We start from the raw sequence: 24,155 nt of genomic DNA on the forward strand, positions 1-24,155 counted from the left end.
TGCCACTTTAACCTTGCATGTCACTTGGATTCCTATCCTATTAGAATAACAAAAGAATACTGTATATGATTTGTATCAAATAGACCCTCCCGAAAATACTCCTCTGGATCCACAAATGCTTTATAAACTTCAGATTGATAGTAGCATTGTGTACATTAAATAATTCCTATCACTTGCTTGCTTTACGGGTCTTTTTGGCAAGATACCGGAATCGAGTTACTTTTTCAAATAAGTAACACCAGTTACTTTGTTTCCCATGTATTGACTGACAGCTCTCATGGTGCCATGTTGAGAGAAATCTGGAGTAAGTGCAGTAAGTGTGCGAGCGTGATGTTACTGTAGATCTAGACTAAATATGAACATGTTTTTACACATCTCACCTGCACAAAAACACATTCAGTGTTCCTCAAAATGAATAAAAACAGTAAAATGCAAACTCAGAATATTATACAAACCTGCAATAATTAAATATGTGAAATAAGACAAATATCATTCATGTATTTAATCCCATTTTATTAACCCATGCCCTTGCGTTACAGACGTCCCGAGTTTGAATCCCAGCTCGAGGACCGTTCCTGATCTCTCCCACTCTGCTTCCCATCTGCTCTACACTGTCGTAGCATAATAAAAGGCAAAACACCAAAAATTTATCTTAAAAAAAAAAAAAATGTCAGAACTGGTTTGAAAATATTTTTGTGTATAATTTCTGTTACACTGTACTAACTGGCTGTATTGTAAGAAATTTACTGTGACAAGTAAACTGAATGTGAAAATGTAGCATGAAGTGACAATCTCAGCCAATCATTTCATGTCTGATATACATTTATCTGGAGCAGTATTTTGGACCAATGAGGCTTCATGCACTACACTTTTCATTCTATTGACTTCCATTTATACGTATGCGAATGTGGGAGAATTTCTGTACATTGCAAAGTTCAAGTTTGGTGAATCTGTATGTCTAGATGTGTTGCCAGTAGAAGACTGGAGTGGCTTCTTAGCTGAATTAAAAGAATGCAAACTTAAATCTGCAGGACTGCAGTGTTGGAGTACAGAAAGAATATTACATACATTCATATTTTAGAAGCATCGTATGTAAAATTCCATGACATCATATTACGACATATGCAGTTTCCACAGAAATCATGTGTTCTCAAAGTGTGACCATAGCTTTACTCTGCAGTCACACCTGCCTGGTGTCCTCACAGCATATATCCTCATCAGTGGTTATTTCTAGAAATGTTTTGTATGTGAGTGTGACAGTCTGAAAGAATGGCTCTGTGTGTGGACACTGATCACTCATCATGTAGAGGAAGGCCTATCACTGGGACAAAAGCAAGTGTTTGTCACAGCCAGAGACTGTAAACTGCAATATAGTCTAAAAGAGAACACACTAATATACCTGTGATGACAGCATGCATTCATGACACATGACTCGGAGCTAAACATCATGATTAGTAAAAGCATGAATAAAGAAATTACTTTGTGACTGTACTTCAGTATTGTACTGTATTTTATTTTCAGAACCTTTACTTTTATTTCAGTACATTCCAAAGCATAATATCATACTTTCACTCCAATACATTTAATAAAAACTAGTGCTGTCAAACGATTGATTAATTGTGATTGTTTGTTTACATAATATATGTATGTGTAGTGTGTATATTTATTATGTATATATGTTATGTTTATATATTATATAATTTATATGAATATAAATATATACACATAAATACAAGTAAATATTTTCAAAATATATGTTGTATGTGTGTGTCATTATATATACTTAATAAATATACACAGTACACATATATTATGTAAACAAAAACTTTTATTTTGGATGCGATTAATCGCGATTAATTGTTTGACAGCACTAATAAAAACATTCCTCGTTGTTTTGAACTGAAGAAATCACCACAGCGATATATCTGATTTGTGAACAAGCTGATTCTTTCCAATGAACCTGTTGAACTGGTTCACAGAACGCACTGAATGATTCATTGGCGAGTCGGACTGATCTGACTGAAGCTGTTCTCGAGTCAACAACATGAGGAATTCAGATTAGATCGGCTTAGATCAGATTAGATTGGTGAATTTTCTTAAAGATGATATTTTGAAGTCAAGTCAAGTCACCTTTATTTACAGTATATAGCGCTTTTAACGATACAGATCGTGTCAAAGCAGCTTTACAGTATTAAATAGGAAAATAGTGTGTCAAAAATGCAAAGGGACAATAGTAAACACTCAATTTTCAGTTAAAGGCAGTTCATCATTGATTCAGTGACGCCATCGTCTAGTTCAATTCAGTTCAAGTAGTATCTGTGCAATCAAGTCGACAATGTCACTGGAAATTAAGAACATTTTGACAATTTTTGTCCATAATGAAAGTCCAAAACAACACTGGGCCACACTGACATCCATTGCGTGTATTTTTAATGTTATCAACAGATAAGAATCTCAGGCCCATTTATCAGGAAGTCACTCATGGTAATTTTCAATTTATATTAGGACTGTTTTACCACGTACTGTACTTTTCTTCACCATGTGGAAATGAAAATGAGTCATGAGAGAAAACCACAGCTGTCTAGATGATGAAAATGAAAGTTAAATCTGTCATCTGTTTGACGGAAAATTGAACAGTTTTTTTTTTTTCTGGTTGAACAGAGATAAATTCAACGGCCCACTTCTAGTTTTAATAATATACATCTGTTGCAAAAACTGAAAACCATGCAATTATGTAGCCTCTGATTTTAACAACATTTCGGATAACTTTTCTATTTGCATTTATTGTACCAATACGATAGAAACATCACAGGCTGGTGGTTTATATGGAAAAGTGCAACCTTCGCAGAACCCCTTGTGAATGTTTCTGATCTCCTGCGGAGTCCTGGGATTTTCACAGCAACACAAAGGGGTTTTGAGAAACTTTTTGGACTATAATGTCCCTTGCATTTTGATTTTTCACAGACTTTAAGGGGAAAACTTTCCCTTTGAAGCTAGTATTTTTTTTTTTTCTGGGATTCATTGCATATTCCCTTTTGAGAAAGTTAAATTTAAAGAGATTTGGAAAGTGTTTCAATGACATTAGAGCCATTATGCAACTTGCTACAACTTGCACATGAGCCTTTTTGAGTTGTCATCTCTGGTAAATAGTGATTTGCATTATTTGTAAGTTATTTGTTAAATATTTAACTGAAAATTGAGTGTTTACTATTGTCCTTTTGCATTACTGACAGACTATTTTCCTATTTAATACTGTAAAGCTGTTTTGACACAATCTGTATTGTTAAAAGTGCTCTATAAACAAAGGTGACTTGACTTTACTTATTTGCCAAGTTATTTTAATTTGATTTAAGCTAATTCTTTTCAGTGAAACTGTTGAATCGCTGCAAATCACACAGAATTAATCATTCGTGAATTTTATACAGCAGGCTTAAATAGCTTGCTATTTTAAAGCAGACTTCACAAATAACTGAGATGTATGACCTAAATATGATGTTCATTTACAATAATCAATATTAATTTGACATTAATAACGTATTTTCAGTTGCATATGTACACTCAAGCTTTGAGGATCTCTGGGTTTTTGGCACATTTTGAGTCAGACATGAACAATACAGTGAACTGTTAACTGGAGACTCACTCTGCCCATATCATTGAATTAATGAGTTGTTTACTTGAGAAAAACTGCTCTTGGATCAGTCCAAATCCAGGATCATTCACTTTGATTTGGGATATTGCTGCAACAGGTTCAATGAAAATAATCAGTGATTTATTCAGTTCAAAATAATGAGAAACAATATGATTTTATGAAATGTAGTCAATTAAAAAGTATATTATGCTTTGGCAGTTTCCAAAAATAAAAACACTTAGGTACAATACAGATACTTGTAACGCAGTGTACAGTAACAAAGTAAACTACAGCAAAGTACAAAAATTCACTTGTAAAAGCTACTTAGTAACTGTACACTACTGCTAAAACACCACGGTTACAGTTAGTTTCACAGAATATAGGTGGGTACCTTCCCTCCGGTAACAGGTGTTGCTGGTGGGAAGGTGAACACAGTTTTTTGACCTAGGCTGTTGTACCATGCTATGCAAGTTATTTGTATTGGTGAAGGACTGGTGGATTTATTGACTGCTGGACTGTTTGTTTGGATTCTTGCCTACTTGGAAATTAAGACCCAGTCACGGTAAAATAAATCTACAACTATGAGAATTTTAACATCTTTTGAAGACATTCCAGTTAATAGTAATTAAAGCGTCCATTATAACAAGCACAGTCCAGCATCCCTCAGCTGCCTTAAGTAGTAGACTTGGCTGCTTACAGATTTGTACATGCAACAATGAGCGCACTTAGTCCAGCAGACGGTGTGTTCGATTTAAAGCGGCGATGAGCAGACCAATCGGTGAATGGGTACTATGATGTCATACACCGTTCAGTCTGTGCAGTACCGCTTTAAGTCGAATACAGCGATTGTTTGGGATGTTCGGTAAGTTCTATCATGAAATATGCGTCAATCATCCCGACCAATCATGTTGTGAATGCATCACTTTAGGTTCGCTGTCAAAAATGCCAGTGTAAACACAAAGTGGACCAGGACCAAACAAACCAAAAGAACCGAACTACAAGTGTGAACATTTAATGTCTCCTTTCATCAAAATGTGCGCTTGCGGCAACGTTTCTGCAAGACTGATATTATGTGCCTTACTGAACGTTTCGCAGCAAATTCAAATTGAAATGTTATGTTTGTTGTGTTAATATTAAATGTTAGCTATGAAGAGAAGAGAAAGAATGCGGAAGACGAGAGCGCAGGCAAGACAAAGCACCAGAAATTACATTTCTTCCAGTCAGAGATGTGAAGAGACTCGTGCTGTTGAAGATATGCAGCCTCTGTCAACAGTAGACCACCCAATGCATGCCAGCTTTGTGCTGTGAACTTGAATTAAAAGAAAAGAAAATAATTTAAATAAAATAAAAAGAGGTTGTGCGTTTTGCCGTGTCATTAGGCTATAGTTTGCATTATAGTGGGCTCTAGGTCTATTGTGTTTGGTGTCACTACCATAATTTACCAGACTTTGATTGTTTGTCTACTTTTGTGATTCTGACAGTGATTGTTACTTCCAATTGTGCCATGAGCCTTCTGTGACTATTACATTGTTGTTAGTAGGTGTGAGTGTTTTAGCATTTTAGAATGCCTAATCATGCTTCTGTGGTTATTTTGGTGAAAATAACTCAAAAGTAGTGTAACATATTACAATTCAGATGTAATTTGACCAGTACTGCTCAAAACATAAAATTGTGCAAGAAATTGTGTGAAAATTAGGCTTTCTTAATCAAAGGCAGCATTTTACAACAACATTCAAAATGGCCGACGCCCGAAATGGTCCACATATTAGATATGCTGCACCAAATCTAAAGACATAATTCTGTTGATTTTTGGTCAACAGAACGGTTCAGAAAATGGATAATTGTGCCTCATAACTTGACGTTTTGTGTTATTCCTTACAGGTCTATGCATCAACAACTGCTCAGTTTCTGCTTTAACATCCTGCCAGGGCAGATCCCAATTCACAACAAAGTCACCTCATGATGACGGCCCTGTCATCACAACGCAGTAATGCGTTAGCAGCCTCCACAGAGACTAGACACTCTCTCATGCAAAACAAGCTGTTGACAAGATGTACTAGACTCTGTAGTTACTGATATTGCCACAGTCAGACACAAAAGTTTGTTCCTCAGTTGGTTACATCATTACACGTCCTGTGCTGTACTGTATAGTAGCTACAGGTCATGTGTGATCTTGTGTTTTTACCCTAACCAGTTACTAGCAGCTACTGTACAACAAGTGACAAGTGAAAATTTTGTAGCTCGTTTGGTATTTTTGTAGTGTAGCTCTGGGTACTCCTGTACACAATGAAATATTCCTGGTCTTGCTCCATATATAGCCATATATGAAACATCAAATCAGAGTGAACAGACAAATTTATTTCTGAAAATTTCAAAAAATCAATAAACTGCATTTTTTTTTAAATTCTCTGAAGCATTTTGAGTGCATATTTAAACAAACCAAACAGCATTAATGACATCCCACCCACTCTCAGTGGGGCTTTGTTAATGAATTAATCACCACTTTAATGGTTTCTGTGATCTCACTCAAGTGTAACAAGCTTCTAATGAGCCTCCAGGGTGAGAAGAGACCAAGAAAGAAGTAACAAACAGAGAAGAGAGGCTGTCAAGACCCTATGAGACTCTCTCCCTCTCGCTTTATGTCTTTCTCTCTCAACTGAAACTAGAACTGTCAACACAGAATCAGTCATGTATTGGCAAAAAATGGTTACATTTTATTTTAAGTTTCTAAATTTATGTTTAAGTTTATTTTTTGTTACAGTGTAATTATACATTCACGGTTAGTACTGAGTAATATTAATTAGCTACATTTACTTAATATATGGTTAGAGTTTGGTTAGATTAGGGTTTGGTTTAGGGTTACTTGCATGTAATTATGCATAATTTATTGTTATTATAATATTGAGTACATGAAACGTGTAACAAGGACACCATAAAATAAAGTGCACCCCCACAAATCAATCTAAATCTAAAAATGCATCTTAGAAATCTATTCTTTCTTTAAAAGTTTTCCATTTTTACCAACGGTTTTTAAATAACAGTTCAAAAATGTCAAATGGCACAATCATTAAGGAAAAAGTAGGCTAATTAAAATAGTGATACATTGACATAACTTGAATGTACACGTAATGATAATTTTTTAACTATTTTAATTAATTTAATTCTTTTTGGCCTTGATACAGTCATTGATTTACGATTACCATAGATTTGAAGTATTTTAAATACCACGTAAAATGGTTTTTGAATGTGATTTTATTTATTTTTATATTTAATTTTTTAATATAATATACAAAAAAAATAAAAAATACCATGGTAATACCATTTGTTAGCGTAATTTGACCACCGTATTTCTTTTGTAGTGGAAGCTTTGGCTTTGAATGCCTCTTGAGTGTGTGTGTGTGTGTGTGTGTGTCTGAGAGAGAGAGAGAGAGATAAATTTTAGTCCTGTCCTGTATTCAGCTACACTCTTGCAGTGGCCCAAATTATGCTGCTCCCATTTACAGACTGACTGTCCCATCATTCACACACAGCAGCCCAGAAAAAAACACTGATCACTGCTATTTAATTTATTTATTAATCTATTAATCTATTTATTTATTTGTTTGTTTGTTTACATTTCATTCCATAATCTATATTTAGAGAGAGAGAGAGAGCTTAGCATAAAGAACGTAAGGCTTAAATTAATTTCCCATTCTTATTATTGTAATGCGAAAGGCTTCATTTTCTTAAACTGGAGTCTAATATCATCTTCTCCCTGTGCGTGTGTGTGACTAAAGCGCTGTCACACTGACTGAATGTGTGCCTGCTGTGTTTCCTGTGCATCAGCAGGATCACACTGTGATCTGCTGTCTTTCTGTCAGTCTCCCCCCACTTTTATGACACTCCGCATCACCGTCACCCTCAGGCGGCCAGCAGCATCACTCACGCCTCGAACGGGGCAAACCCACAGAGACCCAACACAACCACACTAACTGTGCATGTACACACTAGCACAGACTCTCACACACACTGAACAGATTTACAGGGTGAACTTGTCCCAGACAACAAATTGAGAAAAACAAACAGTCACCTCAGAGACTCATACAAACATTAAGGTTTTAAGCAGGTAGAATCCAGATTCAAATATGCACCAACTTCAAAAATAGCCTACACTACAAGATGCAATACCAACAAGACGCAGTCTTTTCTCTGTTTAGCTAATGGTGATATGAAGTAGCCACATTAGCAACATATCAGTCAAATTTTACAAGCAAAAAAGGTCACCCATTGTCAATACTGTAGCAATGCATAAAAGTGCCACTGAATTCCACTAAACAAAGGGAAGTGGGACTATACCTCAGTGTGTTATATCTGTAACATGAACACTGTAAAATAAAGTATTATCAAAACTAAATGAAACATCTCTCAATTTGTATTAAAAAATGAATAAATAAGTAAATAATAAATAAATAAAATTTATCAAAACACTCTCATGGCAATTCTTCACTATTTTACCTTTTGGAAAATTGGTGGCTAGATTAATTTTTACAATCTCATTTGTAAATTTTGTACATTCCCACAATTTCTTACACCCCACTGACAGTTAGATTTGGCCTGTGGACCTTCATGCTTACTTTTTTACAAAAATTATATGTTTCCATATGAATCGCATTGTACGAATGCATCCCCACCTTGTAAAATATTTACTTTTCCTCTTTGCAACTAACTTCTATTAATGTATTAGTAGATTAGGGTTAGAGTTAGTGTTATTAGAATAATTCGACATGCACTTGCAAAGTTATGATAACACTTTAGTTTAGGGACCAATTCTCACTATTAACTAGTTGCTTATTAGCATGCCTATTATTAAAATTTTGGCTGTTTATTGGTGCTTATAAAGTACTTATTCTGCATGACCATATTCTACATCCGTAATCCTACCCAATACCTAAACTTATCAACTACCTTACTAACTATTAATAAACAGCAAATTAGGAGTTCATTGAGGCAAAAGTTGTAGTTAATAGTTAGTTAATAGTGAGAATTGGTCCCCAAACTAAAATATGACCAAAGTTACTTAGTCAGTAAAAAGTCTGTTGGGGGAGCATCACAGCAAAGTGTTAACAGATATTAAGCAGAAAGTCTATTCATACGCTAATGACTGCTGGCTGACATGTACACCAAATGCCTAAAGGAGACCATCAAAATAAATTGTTACCAGTACATGTAGTTAATTAGAATTACTCTGTAATTATGTATCCGAATACATGAACACTTAAATAAAGAGTGACCTTGTATTTACTGTGGTAGTCAAGAGTATGTCACAGATGCAGCCCGGTTGTATTTAATCTGGAAAATTGCTTTGAAATCAAGCGGAGCATCTGCTATGAATTCTGCCAGTGCAGGAAAGTAGAGCTTTCCCAGAACTAAGCAATTATGTAATTGATCACAGGGTTCTCCAGGCCGCTGTCTGGACAGAATGCAATCTAGATCAACACATAGAACTGATATTCCACTGAGAGCGAGAGAAAACACCTGCAGTCCAAACCTTTACAACAGACACAGTCACCCTCAACATCTTTTCAGGGGGTTTTTCTGAAGATTGAAATCTTTTTCTGACTGTTGTTGTTTGAGGAAATTGATTGCTAGTTTTAGTCAGTCTTTCTTGTTCTAAGGTTATGTAGTGCCAGAATCAAGGAATGTGGATTGTACTCACAGCCAATCATCATCATCGCCACGGCGAAGATCTTCTCCGCATCCGTGGTGGGAGCGATGTTCCCGAAGCCGATGCTGGTCAGGCTGGTCATGGTGAAGTACAATGACGTGATGTAGACCGAATCTTTGCTGGGACCCCCTTCCCACACTTCCGTGCCACTGGCATTGAAGCGATACGGTGTGCCGGCGGCTTCTCCCAGAAGATACAGCCAGCTGGTCGTACGGAGCAAGTTGTTTGCTTCATCTATGACCTCATAGTCTCCAATGCTGTACCAGATGCAGGCCAGCCAGTGGGCGGCCAAGCCGAACACACAAACCAGCAGCACCAGCACCGCCGCACCATATTCAATGTAATGATCCAGCTTGCGGGCCACACGGCCGAGACGCAACAAACGCACTACCTTCAGAGAGCTGAAGAGGCTGCTGATGCCCTGCAAGAAAGAGAGAATTGGTTAACAAATAGCTGATTCAGAAGATGATTTTAACCATAGTGAGTTACAATACTGTACAATTATTGTAGGGACAGTCCAAAAAGAGTCTTAAGCCTTCTACAGACTGTGAGATTTCAGCAATCAAAAGATCATTTAAAGCACACTGTATAACATGTTTCTAATAGGCTATCGTGGGTACGACTGAATGATGATGACACCTATTGAATCATATGTTACGATGAAAGGTAGTATAGAAGAATAAACGTCATCAGTATGCACTGGTGGAGCTAGATGAATCACACTTCTTCTTCCATGATATTTAAGCTTTAGAGTCATGTTATGTTGATCAATACGTCATTTCATGTTGCATTTTTCCTGGCTAGTAGTCAGTAGGCTACAGGTCATAGCAGCAAATACGTAGTGAGATGTTCATCCTGAATTTCTGACACTGTCAGAAAATTTTCGCAAGCAATCTTTGGCTGCAAGTCTGTGGCAAGAACCGTATTTTAACCTCTATCACAGTATGATGTAGGACCACCAATCAGGAGTCAAGACCTAAAAAACTGCCACGACTGTTTCACATCGGTCATCTTTCATCTGGGTCAGATCATTATCGTACAGTGTATAGTGGCATTAAAGTGAATCACGGATGGCAACCAGTTATTGGTTCACAAAATCTTGTTCTGTCATTGTATGCTAATGCACTGGGTTCCCATTTAAAGGGGTCATGGACTGAGAAACCAAAATTCCCTTGATCGTTTGACATAAGAGGTCAATGTGCTATAAAAACATCCTGTAAGTTTCAGAACTCAAAACTTTCTTGTTAGTTTAAAAACAGCTTATAACGAAGCCAATTGACAGCTTCTACTCTACGATGTAATAGTGCGGATAAACAACGACTCCACAGAAGATCAGCACCTGATTCTACATTACTGCCTATTTAGCCCCTCCCACTGATTCACGCATTTAGTGTAAATAAAGAGAGAGGCAAACGCAGGTCTATGCAGAAACCAAACAATAAAGATGCTCCGAAGACAACAAGATGCTGTGCAGAGCCAAGCTGTGGAAAAACAGTGTTTGCATTGCCTTCCTTCTTATCCCAACGTTAGGAAAGAGTGAATGAACTTTATTTGTAATGAAGTTCCAGTCACGTCAGTAAGAACTCGTTCCTTTGTTCACTTCATTTTACCGCAGATTCATTTACAAACAAGGCACAATTCGACGCGGGATTTTCAGAAAGATTGAAACTCAATCAACACAAACTCAGCACACCTGAGAAGTTGATAGGTGCGTAAGAAAAAAACTCCAACAACAAAGTGGAATCCAATCAATAAAAAATGATGATCCCGCACACTATCAGTCCATGCTAAATATAGAAATTTATTACAAAAAAGCGATGTTTCGGTCCACTGACCTTCATCAAGCGGATAACAGTACAAAATAAAAACAAAGGCAGTTCATGACCACTTTAATAATACATTGTTTGGTAACACTTTATTTTGATGGCATCCTTTAGACATCTGGTTGACAATAAGTAACTTTGTAACTACATGTCAACTAGCAGTCATTAGAGGATTAGTAGACCGTCTGCTCCTCCAACAGAGATTCCACTGACTATAAGTAACATTGCAAGTACATGTCAACTTATTCTACTAAACCTAAATTACATTTTTATTACTCTAAACCAACCAGTTCAAAAAGCCTCACTACCCTGCAGAAACACCTCAACCCTGCATCAAAGTGGCTGGGCTTTAACTGTACTCTGCCAGCAGCATCAGCAGAGAAAGGATGGATAACTGATGTTGACGTGCCCAGCACAGGCGTCTTCAGCTACTGCTGTGGGAAAGAGAAGTGTGTGTGAGTGTTGTAATCTCCTGCTCTGACACTCCTGTTCCGCTGCAGGCTCTGCTACATCGGCCTGACAGCTACGTAAAGCCCCAGAAACTACAGCTCTGAGCGTGCACTTCCTACCGAGGGATTAAATGAACGAGTCTGTGCTAAAACCAAGACCAAGGACAGCACCTGACAGGTTGTGCGTGGTGCTGTGCTTAAAGTTAACATGAAATTGAAAGTGACCCAATTTACTTTCTTACTACCAGTTCCTGCTCTCAGTGTGCATGATACACCTGTGCACATTACTTTAAAGAAATTAAAAAAATGTATTTTCATAAAATCTAATAACTTGCTAGAATGTCTGTTGGGGGAGCATCAAAATAAGGTTTTAGCAGATGTTAATCTGACAGTCTACTAAATGTCTAATGACTGTTTTGTTTACATGTAGTTACAAAGTTGAAAGTAGAACAAATAATGTCTAAAGTGGACTACCAAATTAAAATGCTCCCAGATTTTTCTTTAAATCTTGCCAATGGTTCATGCAGTTTGCCATAATTTGACTAGTTCAATTCATAAATTACTTTTATGATGTCTTTATGAACTTTTTGAAGCTGGACTTTCAATGGATGGACACAAATGATGTGAGAATATTAAAAATATCTTAATTTGTTGTACAAGATGATTCCTGGAACAAAATGTTCATCCACTCCATAACAGACTGCAAGCTTATATTCAGTTATGGTGAATATAAAATTATTATTTTTTATTTATTTTTTACTTTTTTTTTTTTTACAGTTCCAGTTTAAAATAAATAAATAAATAAAAACAAGTCCACCCATTTTTTTACCTCAATGAATATTTTGTTTCACTCTGAAATATGTCTTATTAAATAAGTAAAATAAAACTTGTACTAAAGCTGCAAGTTTAATATTTAAAACCTAAAATCCAAACTGTCACTCGCTGTGCCTTCTACAAAGCTGGATTTATTTATAGACTACTAGACTATTCTACTATTTAAAAAACATGACACAACCTGTAGCTGTTAAAATGTTCATGGCACTTAGACATTTTACAATATACAGCTGTCAGTGCAAGAGTGTCCTGTTCCAACATCTCAATGTCATTAAAGTGCTGTTTGTACAGAAGAATCTTGAATCCCTCACTCTAAGGACCCCGGGATTATGAGAGTCTCTTTTCTATTCCAGCATTCAGAGAATGTCAATGTTCAACTACAACATTAATTACTGCGTGGCTCCTACATTTGGCATATTTCCAGTCTTCATATGAAACACACATGCTGTTGCTTTGGGCTTCTGTACTGAATCACAATGCACGAGCCACTAATGAGCATGACTTCTACGTGACATTGCTTCTGAGTGGGGATAATAAGCCTAGTAGCTGCTGATTTTGGCCCTCAGACACAATGTTCTGATGTAAATGGATTTACATATTAGCAATCACATATGTCTTCTCAGCTTCTTCTATAGTTAAAGAAACAGCACATATGCGCCTATTAACTGTGAATGTACAGGCTTCTCCATAGGGGGGACTGAAATCCCATGTGGCGACTTGCAAAAGCTTCTCAATTACAAACCCATTAATAACTGACAAGAAAGTTTTCACACAGCCTGCAGCGCAGCAGAAGCTGGAAGTGAAGCTATGCTTGAATGATCTGGACGCAGCACAGCACTGGTAATGATGGCTGCTGGGACACCATAGCCATTAACGATGACGACTTTTGAGGGGCATGACGTTACGAACCAATGACAGATGGATGTTAGAAGGGTGTAAAGCCTGTGTCTCCTGTGGTGGTTTCTTTCTGCGGTAAACCGCAGCGATTTAAAGAATCTATGCATTATGTAGCAATATCACTCACAGAAAATCACTGCCAGCTTCAGATGTCCTGAGGGAAATACCTGACATGCTAGGATGAAATCAATACTGAAAACACCGCTTCAGTGCGTCAAAACCATCAAGACGGACTGTGAGGCAATAATGCAATTTCAGCAGAAAGATTGAGACTGGCACGGCTTGCAGACACTACTTCAATATTCCTATTTTTATTTATTTATTTTATAGAAATAGCACAGCGGCCTTGCAACTTTACACTCTCCGAAGAAAATCTTTAGATGTACCATACTGTCACTGTGGCAGTACCTTCAGTGACATTTTTGTACCATATTTACCCCTAAAATATTCATATTAGTACGTTAGGGGTACATTATTACTTTAAGATACTAATATGTCAAGTCGAGTCAAATTTATTTAGACTCAGTAGACACAGATTCAAAGCAGCTTTACAGATATTAAAGCAGTAGTAAAGATAGTTACGATATACACTAACAATGATGTGAGTGATCCTCTGGATTTAGATCTAGTATTCATTGTACATCAGTGTAGTAAATTGTATTCAGCAGTGTTTAGTACAAGCTGTGGGTGAAATGGGTGACTTGTCAGACTTCCAAAATGGACAAATCATGTCTTTAGCAGTCCATTTGTGTGGTGTTTTAAGAACAGCTTTTATGATTATGACTGCATGCACAAAGCATGGCAAGACTTCATTAGAGAAGAAGAAGAGTTAGCAAAAACCTAGAGACAGTCAAACACTAAGGATTGTTTAAATGTTGGTCGGTTGTGTTCTAACCAAGAGTAATCATTACTCAAAAAGTGTTGATGAAAATATGATTGATTGTCAAAAAAGTGTAAAAAAGTCACAGCCTGATGTTTAGATAAAGGTCATTTTTGTTCTAAGTGAGAGTTAACAATTCTCCAAAAGCATCAATTCATCAAAAGCAATCATTTGTCTTAAATGAAAAACAGGCAGTTATCAAAAAGTTTAGCTTTTTTATTTTTTTTTTAATTAAACGACACTAGCCAGGATTCCATCCAAAGTTGCGAATTTAACTTGTGCGCAAAACTGCACTGCTTCCACCCAATGAGTCAAAGAGAACAAAATCATCACTTCCTGATAAACTGGCACTAAATATCACTAAGAAAAGTAGGAGAAGCCACTGAATATACTAATTTTCATATATAATAAATGACTTGCGCCTCAGAGCAAGCAGACGAAACACAATAAATGCGGTCATTGTTTTCGTAGGCAGTTTCTGCTGTTTGGGAACGCAGTTGTGTAAGACGATTATACAGTAATAATTTGAAGACAGACTTTGCTTGGGCATTTCAGAACGACCAAAACAACATTTCAGATGCTATGGAATGAGATCAATCCAATGGTTAGTTAGGTGTTGCTGTCCCATCGCGCAAAGTCACATGACTTTTTTGATGTGCATGGAGAAATTTATGCGGCAAATGTGTTTCCATCTCCCATTATATGCAATAACCCTTTTTCACACGTCAAAAACTTTTGCAAATTAAGGGATTTTTATTCTAAATTTGGCATTTCTATGACTCGCTTCTGATGCGATACTTCAAAATGTGCATTAAAACAGGGTGATGAAAACATAGCTAATGTTAAGAAATGCAGGATATGGCTTTCATTTCAATTTTTAACATCAAATATTAACCTCTCTGATTTCTGGCAGAATGCTATATTGTGATGCCATTCCTTACTGTAGTCGAAAATTACTATTGTGGTAAATATTTTGGTTGAAAATTGTTTATATTATTAATATAATTGTTTATATTTGTTTATATAAGATTTTGGTCATATCGCACACCTCTAATTACCTTAAACAGAGAGCTGCTAGAAAGAAAACCATTTTTGTCAACAACAAAAGAGAAAACTGAATTAAGCTAGATGATGGCGCTATCATCTTTTGTACAGCTGCTTTACAGCTGATTCGTATCTTGCAACATCAATACTGGTACTGAACTGAACATTTCTCATTTCAAATTGGTGAACCTCACACTGTTTTTGATCTGAACTGTAGCAACATTGAATTGACTCGAGATAAATAAAGAGCTGCTTTGCAGCTGAGCTTCCATAATTGATTCTGAAGTTTTCCTGTTTTAATACTGTGAAGCTGCTTTGACATATCTGTACTATATGACCATGATAGAAATAAAGGTGTCTTGACTTGACTTGACATAATGCTTTAATCCCCAAGTGAGCAAGCCAGAGGCAACAGTGGCAAGAACCAAAAAACTCAATTTTGGTGGTAACTTGATGACAAAAAATAAACCTTGGGAGACCCGAGGCTACACCGAGAACCTATAGCCAGTTTTTCTCTAGGTAAACAATTTTGAATGATGTCGACTTAAAAATTAACAAGAAGTGCAAAATGTATATTTTAGGGGTAGATTTCAGGGTATTGACCCATTGTAAAGCTTTTGGCAGTGTAAAGAATTCAACTCACCTCGTCAACGTTCTCAAAGGCATTAATGACATCGTAAGGAAGACAGGAGAGGAGGTCAATGACGAACCAAGTCTTCACATAGTTCATCCGGATGAGCTTTGGGTCTGAAATCACTTCCCCAGCAGGTCCAACAAAGGTGGTGTGGAAGTTGAGCACAATATCCACCAGGAAAATCACATCCACAATGCTGTCTACCACCAGCCAGGTGACGTTGTTTTGCTTGGTCTTGAAGGACACGTTGTAGGGGACCATAATGGCTGTGTAGAAGGTGAGGATGAGAATCACCCAGTCCCAGGTAGTTTTGAAGGTGCAGTAGTGCAGGATGATATGAGGAGGTGTTTTTGGAGCCTCTTGTTTGTACTGCGGGAGGATTTCAGAGCCTAGCTGCAATACCTGATGGATAATAAGAAGAAGACACACTCTGGGTTAAAAAGGGACGAACCCAGCAGTTGGCAGAGGTGTAAAGTCCAGGGGTCAGAAAGTAAAAGTTCTGCCATATGTTTGTTCCACCCATGAACTCAACAGCTGATTTCACCAGAGGAGGAACCAAGTCATTCCTTACAAGTCACAAGCAAGTCTCAAGTAAAACCCCATTGTCCTCAAAGAGTTAATCAAATAATTAGGTGACTGAAGAAAGCAATATCACTGAAGAAAAGAAAAGCACAAGAACATATGACTTGAGCCACAGCCTTGACATGAATCAACAACATGATGTCATCATAATTGTGGTCAGTGTTTGCTTTAGTTGGGTTCTTTAGACTTTTAGTAACTCAAAGTAGATTGCAGTATAGGCTCAGGCTTTAGACATGCACACTTATCATATGATCCTCAACGACAATAATTTTTCATACGGCAGTGCATGATGGGAGTTTTTACTAGCTAGGTGTTACCCAGCATGCATTGCAGCATGAAGCATTTTGTTGATTGTCACCATTGTTGAGATTCATATGCTGGTTCTTGATGTCTGTGTGTGTCTAAATAGCACAAGAGTTCAAATTTGTATATGTGTTACATAGATTTAAAATTATTTCACTATAACTGGTTGAGCAGCACTTTGCTTGCATGCTGTAGTTTCACAGGGTTGATTAAGCAAAATCTAAACATATAAATGAAAAAAAGAAAATATACATATATATTTTGATTTTATCCAGGCCAACTCATGACAGTTACCTTATCATATGTAAACAGTTAACACCTGCTCATTGCATAGCACTGATCGCTCTGCTTTACAACACCATATGCGTCGCCACAGAGAGAGATCTGAAAACGGAAGTGAAGGGTCAAGAGCCCAATTAAAGCAAACACTGATCTCCATGATGGTGGCATCATTTTAACCAATAGAACATCAACATCTGATCCTCTGTAATTCTCAATAACAGCAGGTGTTCATCACTAATGCACAATCATCATTTAATTAGTCACTTAATTATATCATTAACCTTAACTCTTTGAGAACTTGGGATTTGACTCGACACTCGTTTGTGACTTGAAAGGAATAGGTGCGCTGCGCAGAATGATCAGTGTGTGACATCAAAGTACCGCAAGAGCAATAAGAGAGCAGATGGATCCTGATGCTTTCGAATCGCTCTTGTGGTACTTTGATGTCATACACTGACCATTCTGCGCAGCGACGCTTCAAGTCGAACGCGCCTAATGACTTGGTTCCTCCTCTGGTGAAATCAGCTGTCTGAGTTCATGGGTGGAATAAACATATGGCAGGACTTTTACTTTCTGACCCCCGGACTTTCCACCTCTGCCAACTGCTGGATCAAAACAACCCAACTGCTGGGTTCGTCCCTTTTTAACCCAGCGCTGGATTATATTTAACCCAGCATTTTTTAGAGTGCATAACTGTCTGAACAGAAGTTATGAACATTATGGGAGACAGCAGGAGAACATTTCCTCTTTCAACAAACTGCATCCTGATGTATTTGAACACAAACTTCTAAACAGAGAGACTGTCAGGATGCGACAGTTTCCACACTTTTGTGACAATGACAGCATGGGAATGGAGATATGCACACACTTGCTTCTATCCAAAAGAACTTAGGCCAAGTACAAACAAAAAAAGCCCCACATCGTAGCCAAGTCACAGTGCACCTAATAGTCTCAGACACTACAATACATTTAAAACCCTTCTGAAATCCAGCCAGACAAGTGCAAGTGTGCATACTTCTCCAACAAGCAATAGAACCAAAATGCAATGAAAAGCCAAGAATTGCTGCATCTATCGCAACTACTGTCTCAGCAATATATTTGCCTGTTTTTTCTATCATGGCGTTTATTTCACAGGTTGCTAGGTGTTTCTACAACTATGAGCATTTATATGTCCCAGGGGTTGATTTTTATTAAAACTAATAGATACGAAGGACATTTTACAGCTTTTTACTATGACTTCGTCATTTTTTTAACTTTTCAAACATTGTTTGTGTAATTATTGTGTTCAACACATTGTTGTCTCAAACAAAGACTTTCTTAAAATCTAATAAAAACATGAAACTGAAGAAGGTGAAGAAATTGTATGTGTGAGAAAATATTGTAATTGCCACACCTAACCTATGATTTCAACACACCAAAAATAAACTGAAACAAGAGACTGAATTCACTAATGCTGTGTCTCATTCCTCTCCTTAGTTCCCTATGTTGCTAATCAGTAATCATGAACTCTAGGACACGGATGACTCAACACAAATATTTGGCAACTCTTTATACCTGGTATCAACATCACTGTATGACATGATTGCTAATATCCTGATGTGAAAAAAATAAGTTCTATCTTGTTAGGTCATGGACGATACAGCAGACTAACATGATCTGGTGTACTTTACAGGGATAACCTTAGTGAAGATAAACAGCGCAGAAACAGACAAAGATGAAACTTAAGTGTGCATATTTTAAATGCCTGTGTTTGTGCATGCCATGAAATGAAGTATACTTACTTTGCGATGGCTTCATGCACACGTTAGCATTCGCATCAAAACTAAATTATATTTTTAGTTTTGTGTTGAATTACTGCATGCAGAAGTCGTACAATGGTTTAGTGAATTTGCCCCAGATTCTGATGTGAAGAGCCACTATCCTTTGCCTTGGAGCATGCAGCAGGTAATAATAGCAGTATGCTAGCCAATACAACTTTACGCATACATGTAAAAAGTATTGTAGTCTACTAAAAATGTAACTAAAGCACACCTCAGCATCATAATCATTTGTTGCAAGTCAAAATCCGTGCAGCAGCAACTGAAGGACCCCTAGGTTCCTTAGGAATAAAACCTGTGTGCTGTTATCTATCAGTTGAGATTTTGGAACAAAAATCTTTTTATTTATTGCCACATAACCGAGCACTTGACCCGCTTCCAACACAGGAGGAGGTACTGTCTTATCAAACCATTATAATGTTATACACCGCTTCCTCAGAATCAGAATGTGCTCAGGAAGGGCTTTGGAGCCGATGTAGAAACTAAAGGGAGACATTCATGTGGAGTGTGTTACGTGAACAGCAGCCGCACATGTTGAAGATTTATCTCAGGACAGCAGAGGGGCTTCTGGGATTGCAGCAGACGCTCTTGGCCGAGAGTGCTCAGGTATAAATGGGTAGAGCGGTCCTTTGATGAAAGTGGTTGAATACACAGACACACATGTAGCCACACACACAAACAAGTATATTTACCTCGGCCAGACGGGAGTGCTTGTGGACGTTCTCGCCTTTGTGGACAGTCGGAGCCAGCTGCTGTAAAACACCACGGCTGCTCGTCAACGCCCGTGTCAGACGAGCAAACTTACCCCAGCCTTAATTAATAGAGAAAAATAAATGTGAAACGTAAGCTCTGTGTTTATTAAATCAATATTATAAAAGGGTTTCTGTCTACGATGATAAATTATGGCTCGTTTCCACTGAGCGGTATGGTATGGTATGCAATTATTTCCATTTCCATTGTCAGAAGTTGTGAATGGTACCAAAATAGCGAACCAAACTGTACCACTTTTTTGGTACCCTTCCGTTGGGGTACCTAGCACAGCAAAGGGTACCAAAAGGGTGGAGCTAAACTCACTGCAGAACATTGATTGGTTGATTAGAATCGCCACTTTTGCGTGATACAAGGGGATAAAGCTTCTCCTTCACTCATTCCACACTGCTATGTTCGGCTTATTACATCAAAATGTGCAAACACAAAAAATATAATAGTGTATTTTATCATTTTATATTTTCACACAGACAATAGCCGTTTCTCAATATACGTTTCTCAATATGTTATTGTGGACTTGTGAAACGTTTTTGCCCAAAAACCTGTGTAATTTTGCAAAATATTACTGTTAATGTGTCATGAAATGTAGTTTTAAGAGTTTTTCAGGTGAGAATGTAGTTGTTTAAAACTCAAATATGTGGTTTATTTATAAAGACAGAGCCTATTTGAAAATATGCTATGCCGATTTCGGAGCTCCAGGCGATCACTGGGTGCTCAGCACTCATGTATCCGCCTAGAGCAGCCTTAGCTCGGCTAGTCCTTCCGACATTTGCCCTGGCTCTGATTTCTCTGTAGTGATTAAACATGAGATACAATTAATTTTGGGTAGGCTATATTTAACAGGTACTCGTGGTCTCATGAATCTATTATTTGTTCAAAGGTACAAATGTTTATCTTTTGAAACTTTCACTTTCCTTGTGCAATTTACATGTAATGAAACATCTGGGGAGATGGAAAGTGTGTCAAATCAAACCTTTAGATGAGTCATCTTCAATAGGCTGCTTGAATGCAGTGATATCACTGAAGGTACAGAGGAAAAGGACAACTTTGTCCTGTTCGTTTCGGATGGGAGCAATTTTGACGAAGAACCACACTGGCATCCCTGAAATATCAGCAATATTTTTTTAATTAGTTTATAGATATGATAAGCATGAACTCTTTCGAATTATTGCAAATTGTAAACTTACTGTTCTTCTTGTACATGAGTATCTCAAAGGAGTTCATCTCGTAGTTCTCAAAGGTCTGGCGGACTTTCTCGCAGGTATCTTTGTCAGTGAGTTCCCCGTACATGAAGCTGAGATAAGGATAGAGAGGCATACATAACCAAGAATCTCTACAACAATAAACTCATGCTGTGAGCCATGTTGCCTTTTCATATGGGAGACTCCAGCAAATCCATGATTTAACAGCTTGAGGTTGCAATGAGTCTGCTTCACGTGGTTTAGGGTTCTGATTTGTTCATTGACACTAATATAACATATATATAAAGAAGAAAAAAGGGAAGAACCTGCATGTGCTGCTCTTCTGCATGACTTCAGCACGATGGTATCCAGACAGCTTGCAGAATCCATCATTGCTGTAGACAATAGGCCAATCCAGTATCTGGGCATTCCCCAAAACAAAATTGGTGTCTGCCAGGAAGTAATGAAACATAATTTTTCATTCTGATGCAAGAAAAACTAACTCCCTATTAGCCTTAAGGTGCAATCACAATGGTCAAATTTCAGTGAAATTTCTAAGGGCAAAAAAGATTCATCGTCCATTACTAGAGTAGCAGTGTATGAAGCATGGCTCAAACAGAAGTCACTATGAAATTAAGTATAGGCCTAGCTTTCTGTTGGTCAACACAGCGAATTCACATAATCAATTTGACATCTTTGGGGAAAACTTTCGCCCTCATGCAACATTCGCAACCATGTTGATTCCTATTGAAATTACTGGATTTCGCCCACAAAAATTCACTGAATAGGAGTAAATGTGACCGCACCTTTACTCTTGAAGAAATAAACAATTCCATGGGTGAATTGTGGAAACAACTGTAAACTATTTGCGATACTTTTTGGGCTCGTTACTTTAACACATAGTAAGCCATTGTGTTGGTGATCGTCTTTATTAATCTCAGGTTAAAGGAGATGTAAACAATTTTAATTTGGCTATTACCTTTGGTTAGCTTAGCCCTCTTGTAGATGCCATCATGACAGTCAGGCCGATTGTTTGATGGCACCACAAGAAGTGTGCAGTCCCAAAACCTTCAGCTATCTATTATTCTGAGCTCTGATGGCAAACAGCGGAAAGTGATAAAGTATAAATCCTTTTAACATCCACTGTATTAATGCCATACTGTATTTCTGTTATCTTGTAGTTACAGCATTTACCAGCTGCTGAAGTGAAACCAGCCAAACAGTGAGTATTTCTGAGAGTGCTTCTGAGAAAGTGCTTTCCAGAGGGTTCTCCAACCCTACACATAATGTGATTTGATTTTGAAAATGTATTCTTTCAATTTTGTTGTACTGATTTGTTTTTCGTTTTTTTAAATACTACGTCCAGTGTGAACAGCCCCTATTAAATGTGTATAGTCATCGACATTGGACACTTTCTTACAAAAAATGTATGGTTTGTATTAATTTGTCTATATGTCAAACAATATGATATCTGTTTGTTTTTTTTTTGTATTTTTAATAATTGTTTAGAGCACCTTAAACCCTGATTTTAACAACATTTCATAACACAAAATTTTAAAGTTTTCAGTGTAAAACGAAACAATCCAGAGCTAGGATGTTGTTGTTTACCAACAGACAGCCAAGCATAAATTATCTAATTAAATATCCAAGGGTTTTCTACAGCCACAGTGTTTCATTTAGTGTTAATTTTACCATATGAGAAAAATGAAAACAGCGACAGCCAGTTTGTTAACTGGCATTGTGAAGATGCGATTGAAACAGTTTTCAATAATCAATTCTGTGGCTAATTAGAATAATAAATCCAGGGTTTACATGTTTACAGTGTAAAATCTACCAAGGACCGATAACTAATCACAGTAATGTATGAACAGTGTAAAAGAGCAAACTCAATTACTTTAACCCATGGTAAAAAAAGTGATGTTTTTATCCTATTCAGCAGCAGGCACAATTATAGAATAGCTTATCGGTTTTCAGCATTATTAATCTTTAGTGCAGAACATAGATCTCTATTAACACAAATTTTGACCTTATTGTTAGAGTATTGAAGCCTCCCACAAATTCCCTTGATTATGTAACTATAATATCCTGAGCACATAAAAAATACAATATGCAGAGAAGCAATTAAGCAATGATAGAGATCACTTCTACTTATCTAGATCTACAAACTACAGATGTCAAAGCAAACAATGACAGAAACAGAACCACATAGTGATGGATGGGACTGAATCACATTAAAACATCAGCTATATACCTGTCTGTCTATGAGAAAATGTCCAAACTGAAAAGTTGAAAGGAAAAAGTGAGTTACAGCAAAAAGACAAGCACCTTTTTAAAAAATACTTATCAAAAGGATTCACTTTTTTTCTTTATTCCCAAATTAATCAACCCTAAAACTTAAAATTGCATACAATATTCATACAGAATATGTATGTATTTATACATACAGAAGCACAACAGTCTCAATAAATAGATAATTTAATGCATGAAATGCCATATAAAACATGAAAGAAATCATTGGAATACAACAGATATATGAAACCCAGATAACTGAAGGGTTATACGTGAGGTTACGATAAACCCCAACGGCACAGCTAAAGCACATGGAGTGAGTTGATTGTAATGTTGCAGAATAAATTATTTCACAAGTTAGAAATTGTGAAAGGCTTTTCTCACCATTAGAGCGGCGGACTATATTCTCCAGAAAAGTGTTCTGAGGGGCCACCAGTCCTCTGCGTCCCCCGGCCATCCCTACTCCTCATACAGTCTGAGATCAGTGTGAGGATGAGGCTGGCTCCTGCCTGAACGCAGCCTACATGATTATGGCCAGAGTAAAGAGCCCAATTCAGGATATAAGCACAGTCTGCTCGAGCCCCCCCTACTGTTTAAGAGCCAACCAGAGTCTCCTATGGACAACATCTGTGTAAAGAGAGCTAACATGTGCTGCGTCTCACAATCAGTGATCAACAGAGACATCTGTTGGTGAGAGAGAAAACTACAGAATACCAAGCAAAACCTAGCATGAGGTCATACAATTTTTCTTTTTCTTTTACAAATTAGAGGTCAAAACACTCAAATCCAAATATTGTGTATTGTTGGGATTACTTTCTTCATCTTCTTAATCTTTCTAAAAGTGTCTGGGCATCTCACATGTTAATCACACAATGTCTAGTTGAATTACTAGTGTTTGTTCAGGCTCATTTGAAAACCACATGGTATGTGTATTGGAGCAGAGTTGGAAAAAAAACATTGCGGCCGTCCAGGAGCTGAATTTGACACCCGCGTTTTGAAATAATACAGCTCAGTTATTTCTGGTTATATTTTCAATGTGC

General features: G+C 37.2%; 1 protein-coding gene across 1 annotated transcript in view; it reads right to left on the reverse strand.

The window, feature by feature from the left end:
• The window catches only part of kcnh1b (potassium voltage-gated channel, subfamily H (eag-related), member 1b), a 60,091-nt gene extending 36,478 nt beyond the window's left edge, over positions 1-23,613 (reverse strand). Inside the window, exons 1-7 of the mRNA XM_058761355.1 lie at positions 23,500-23,613; positions 21,153-21,276; positions 20,833-20,939; positions 20,619-20,747; positions 19,570-19,688; positions 15,903-16,295; positions 9,324-9,753 (exon numbers count right to left, since the gene is read on the reverse strand). Coding sequence (XP_058617338.1) covers positions 9,324-9,753; positions 15,903-16,295; positions 19,570-19,688; positions 20,619-20,747; positions 20,833-20,939; positions 21,153-21,276; positions 23,500-23,572 — 1,375 coding nt within the window. The 5' untranslated portion in view covers positions 23,573-23,613. The remainder of the gene's footprint in view (positions 1-9,323; positions 9,754-15,902; positions 16,296-19,569; positions 19,689-20,618; positions 20,748-20,832; positions 20,940-21,152; positions 21,277-23,499) is intronic.
• Positions 23,614-24,155: the final 542 nt, after the last annotated feature.

The sequence above is a fragment of the Onychostoma macrolepis genome, chromosome 22, assembly GCF_012432095.1.
Source record: "Onychostoma macrolepis isolate SWU-2019 chromosome 22, ASM1243209v1, whole genome shotgun sequence".
Lineage (NCBI taxonomy): Eukaryota > Metazoa > Chordata > Actinopteri > Cypriniformes > Cyprinidae > Onychostoma > Onychostoma macrolepis.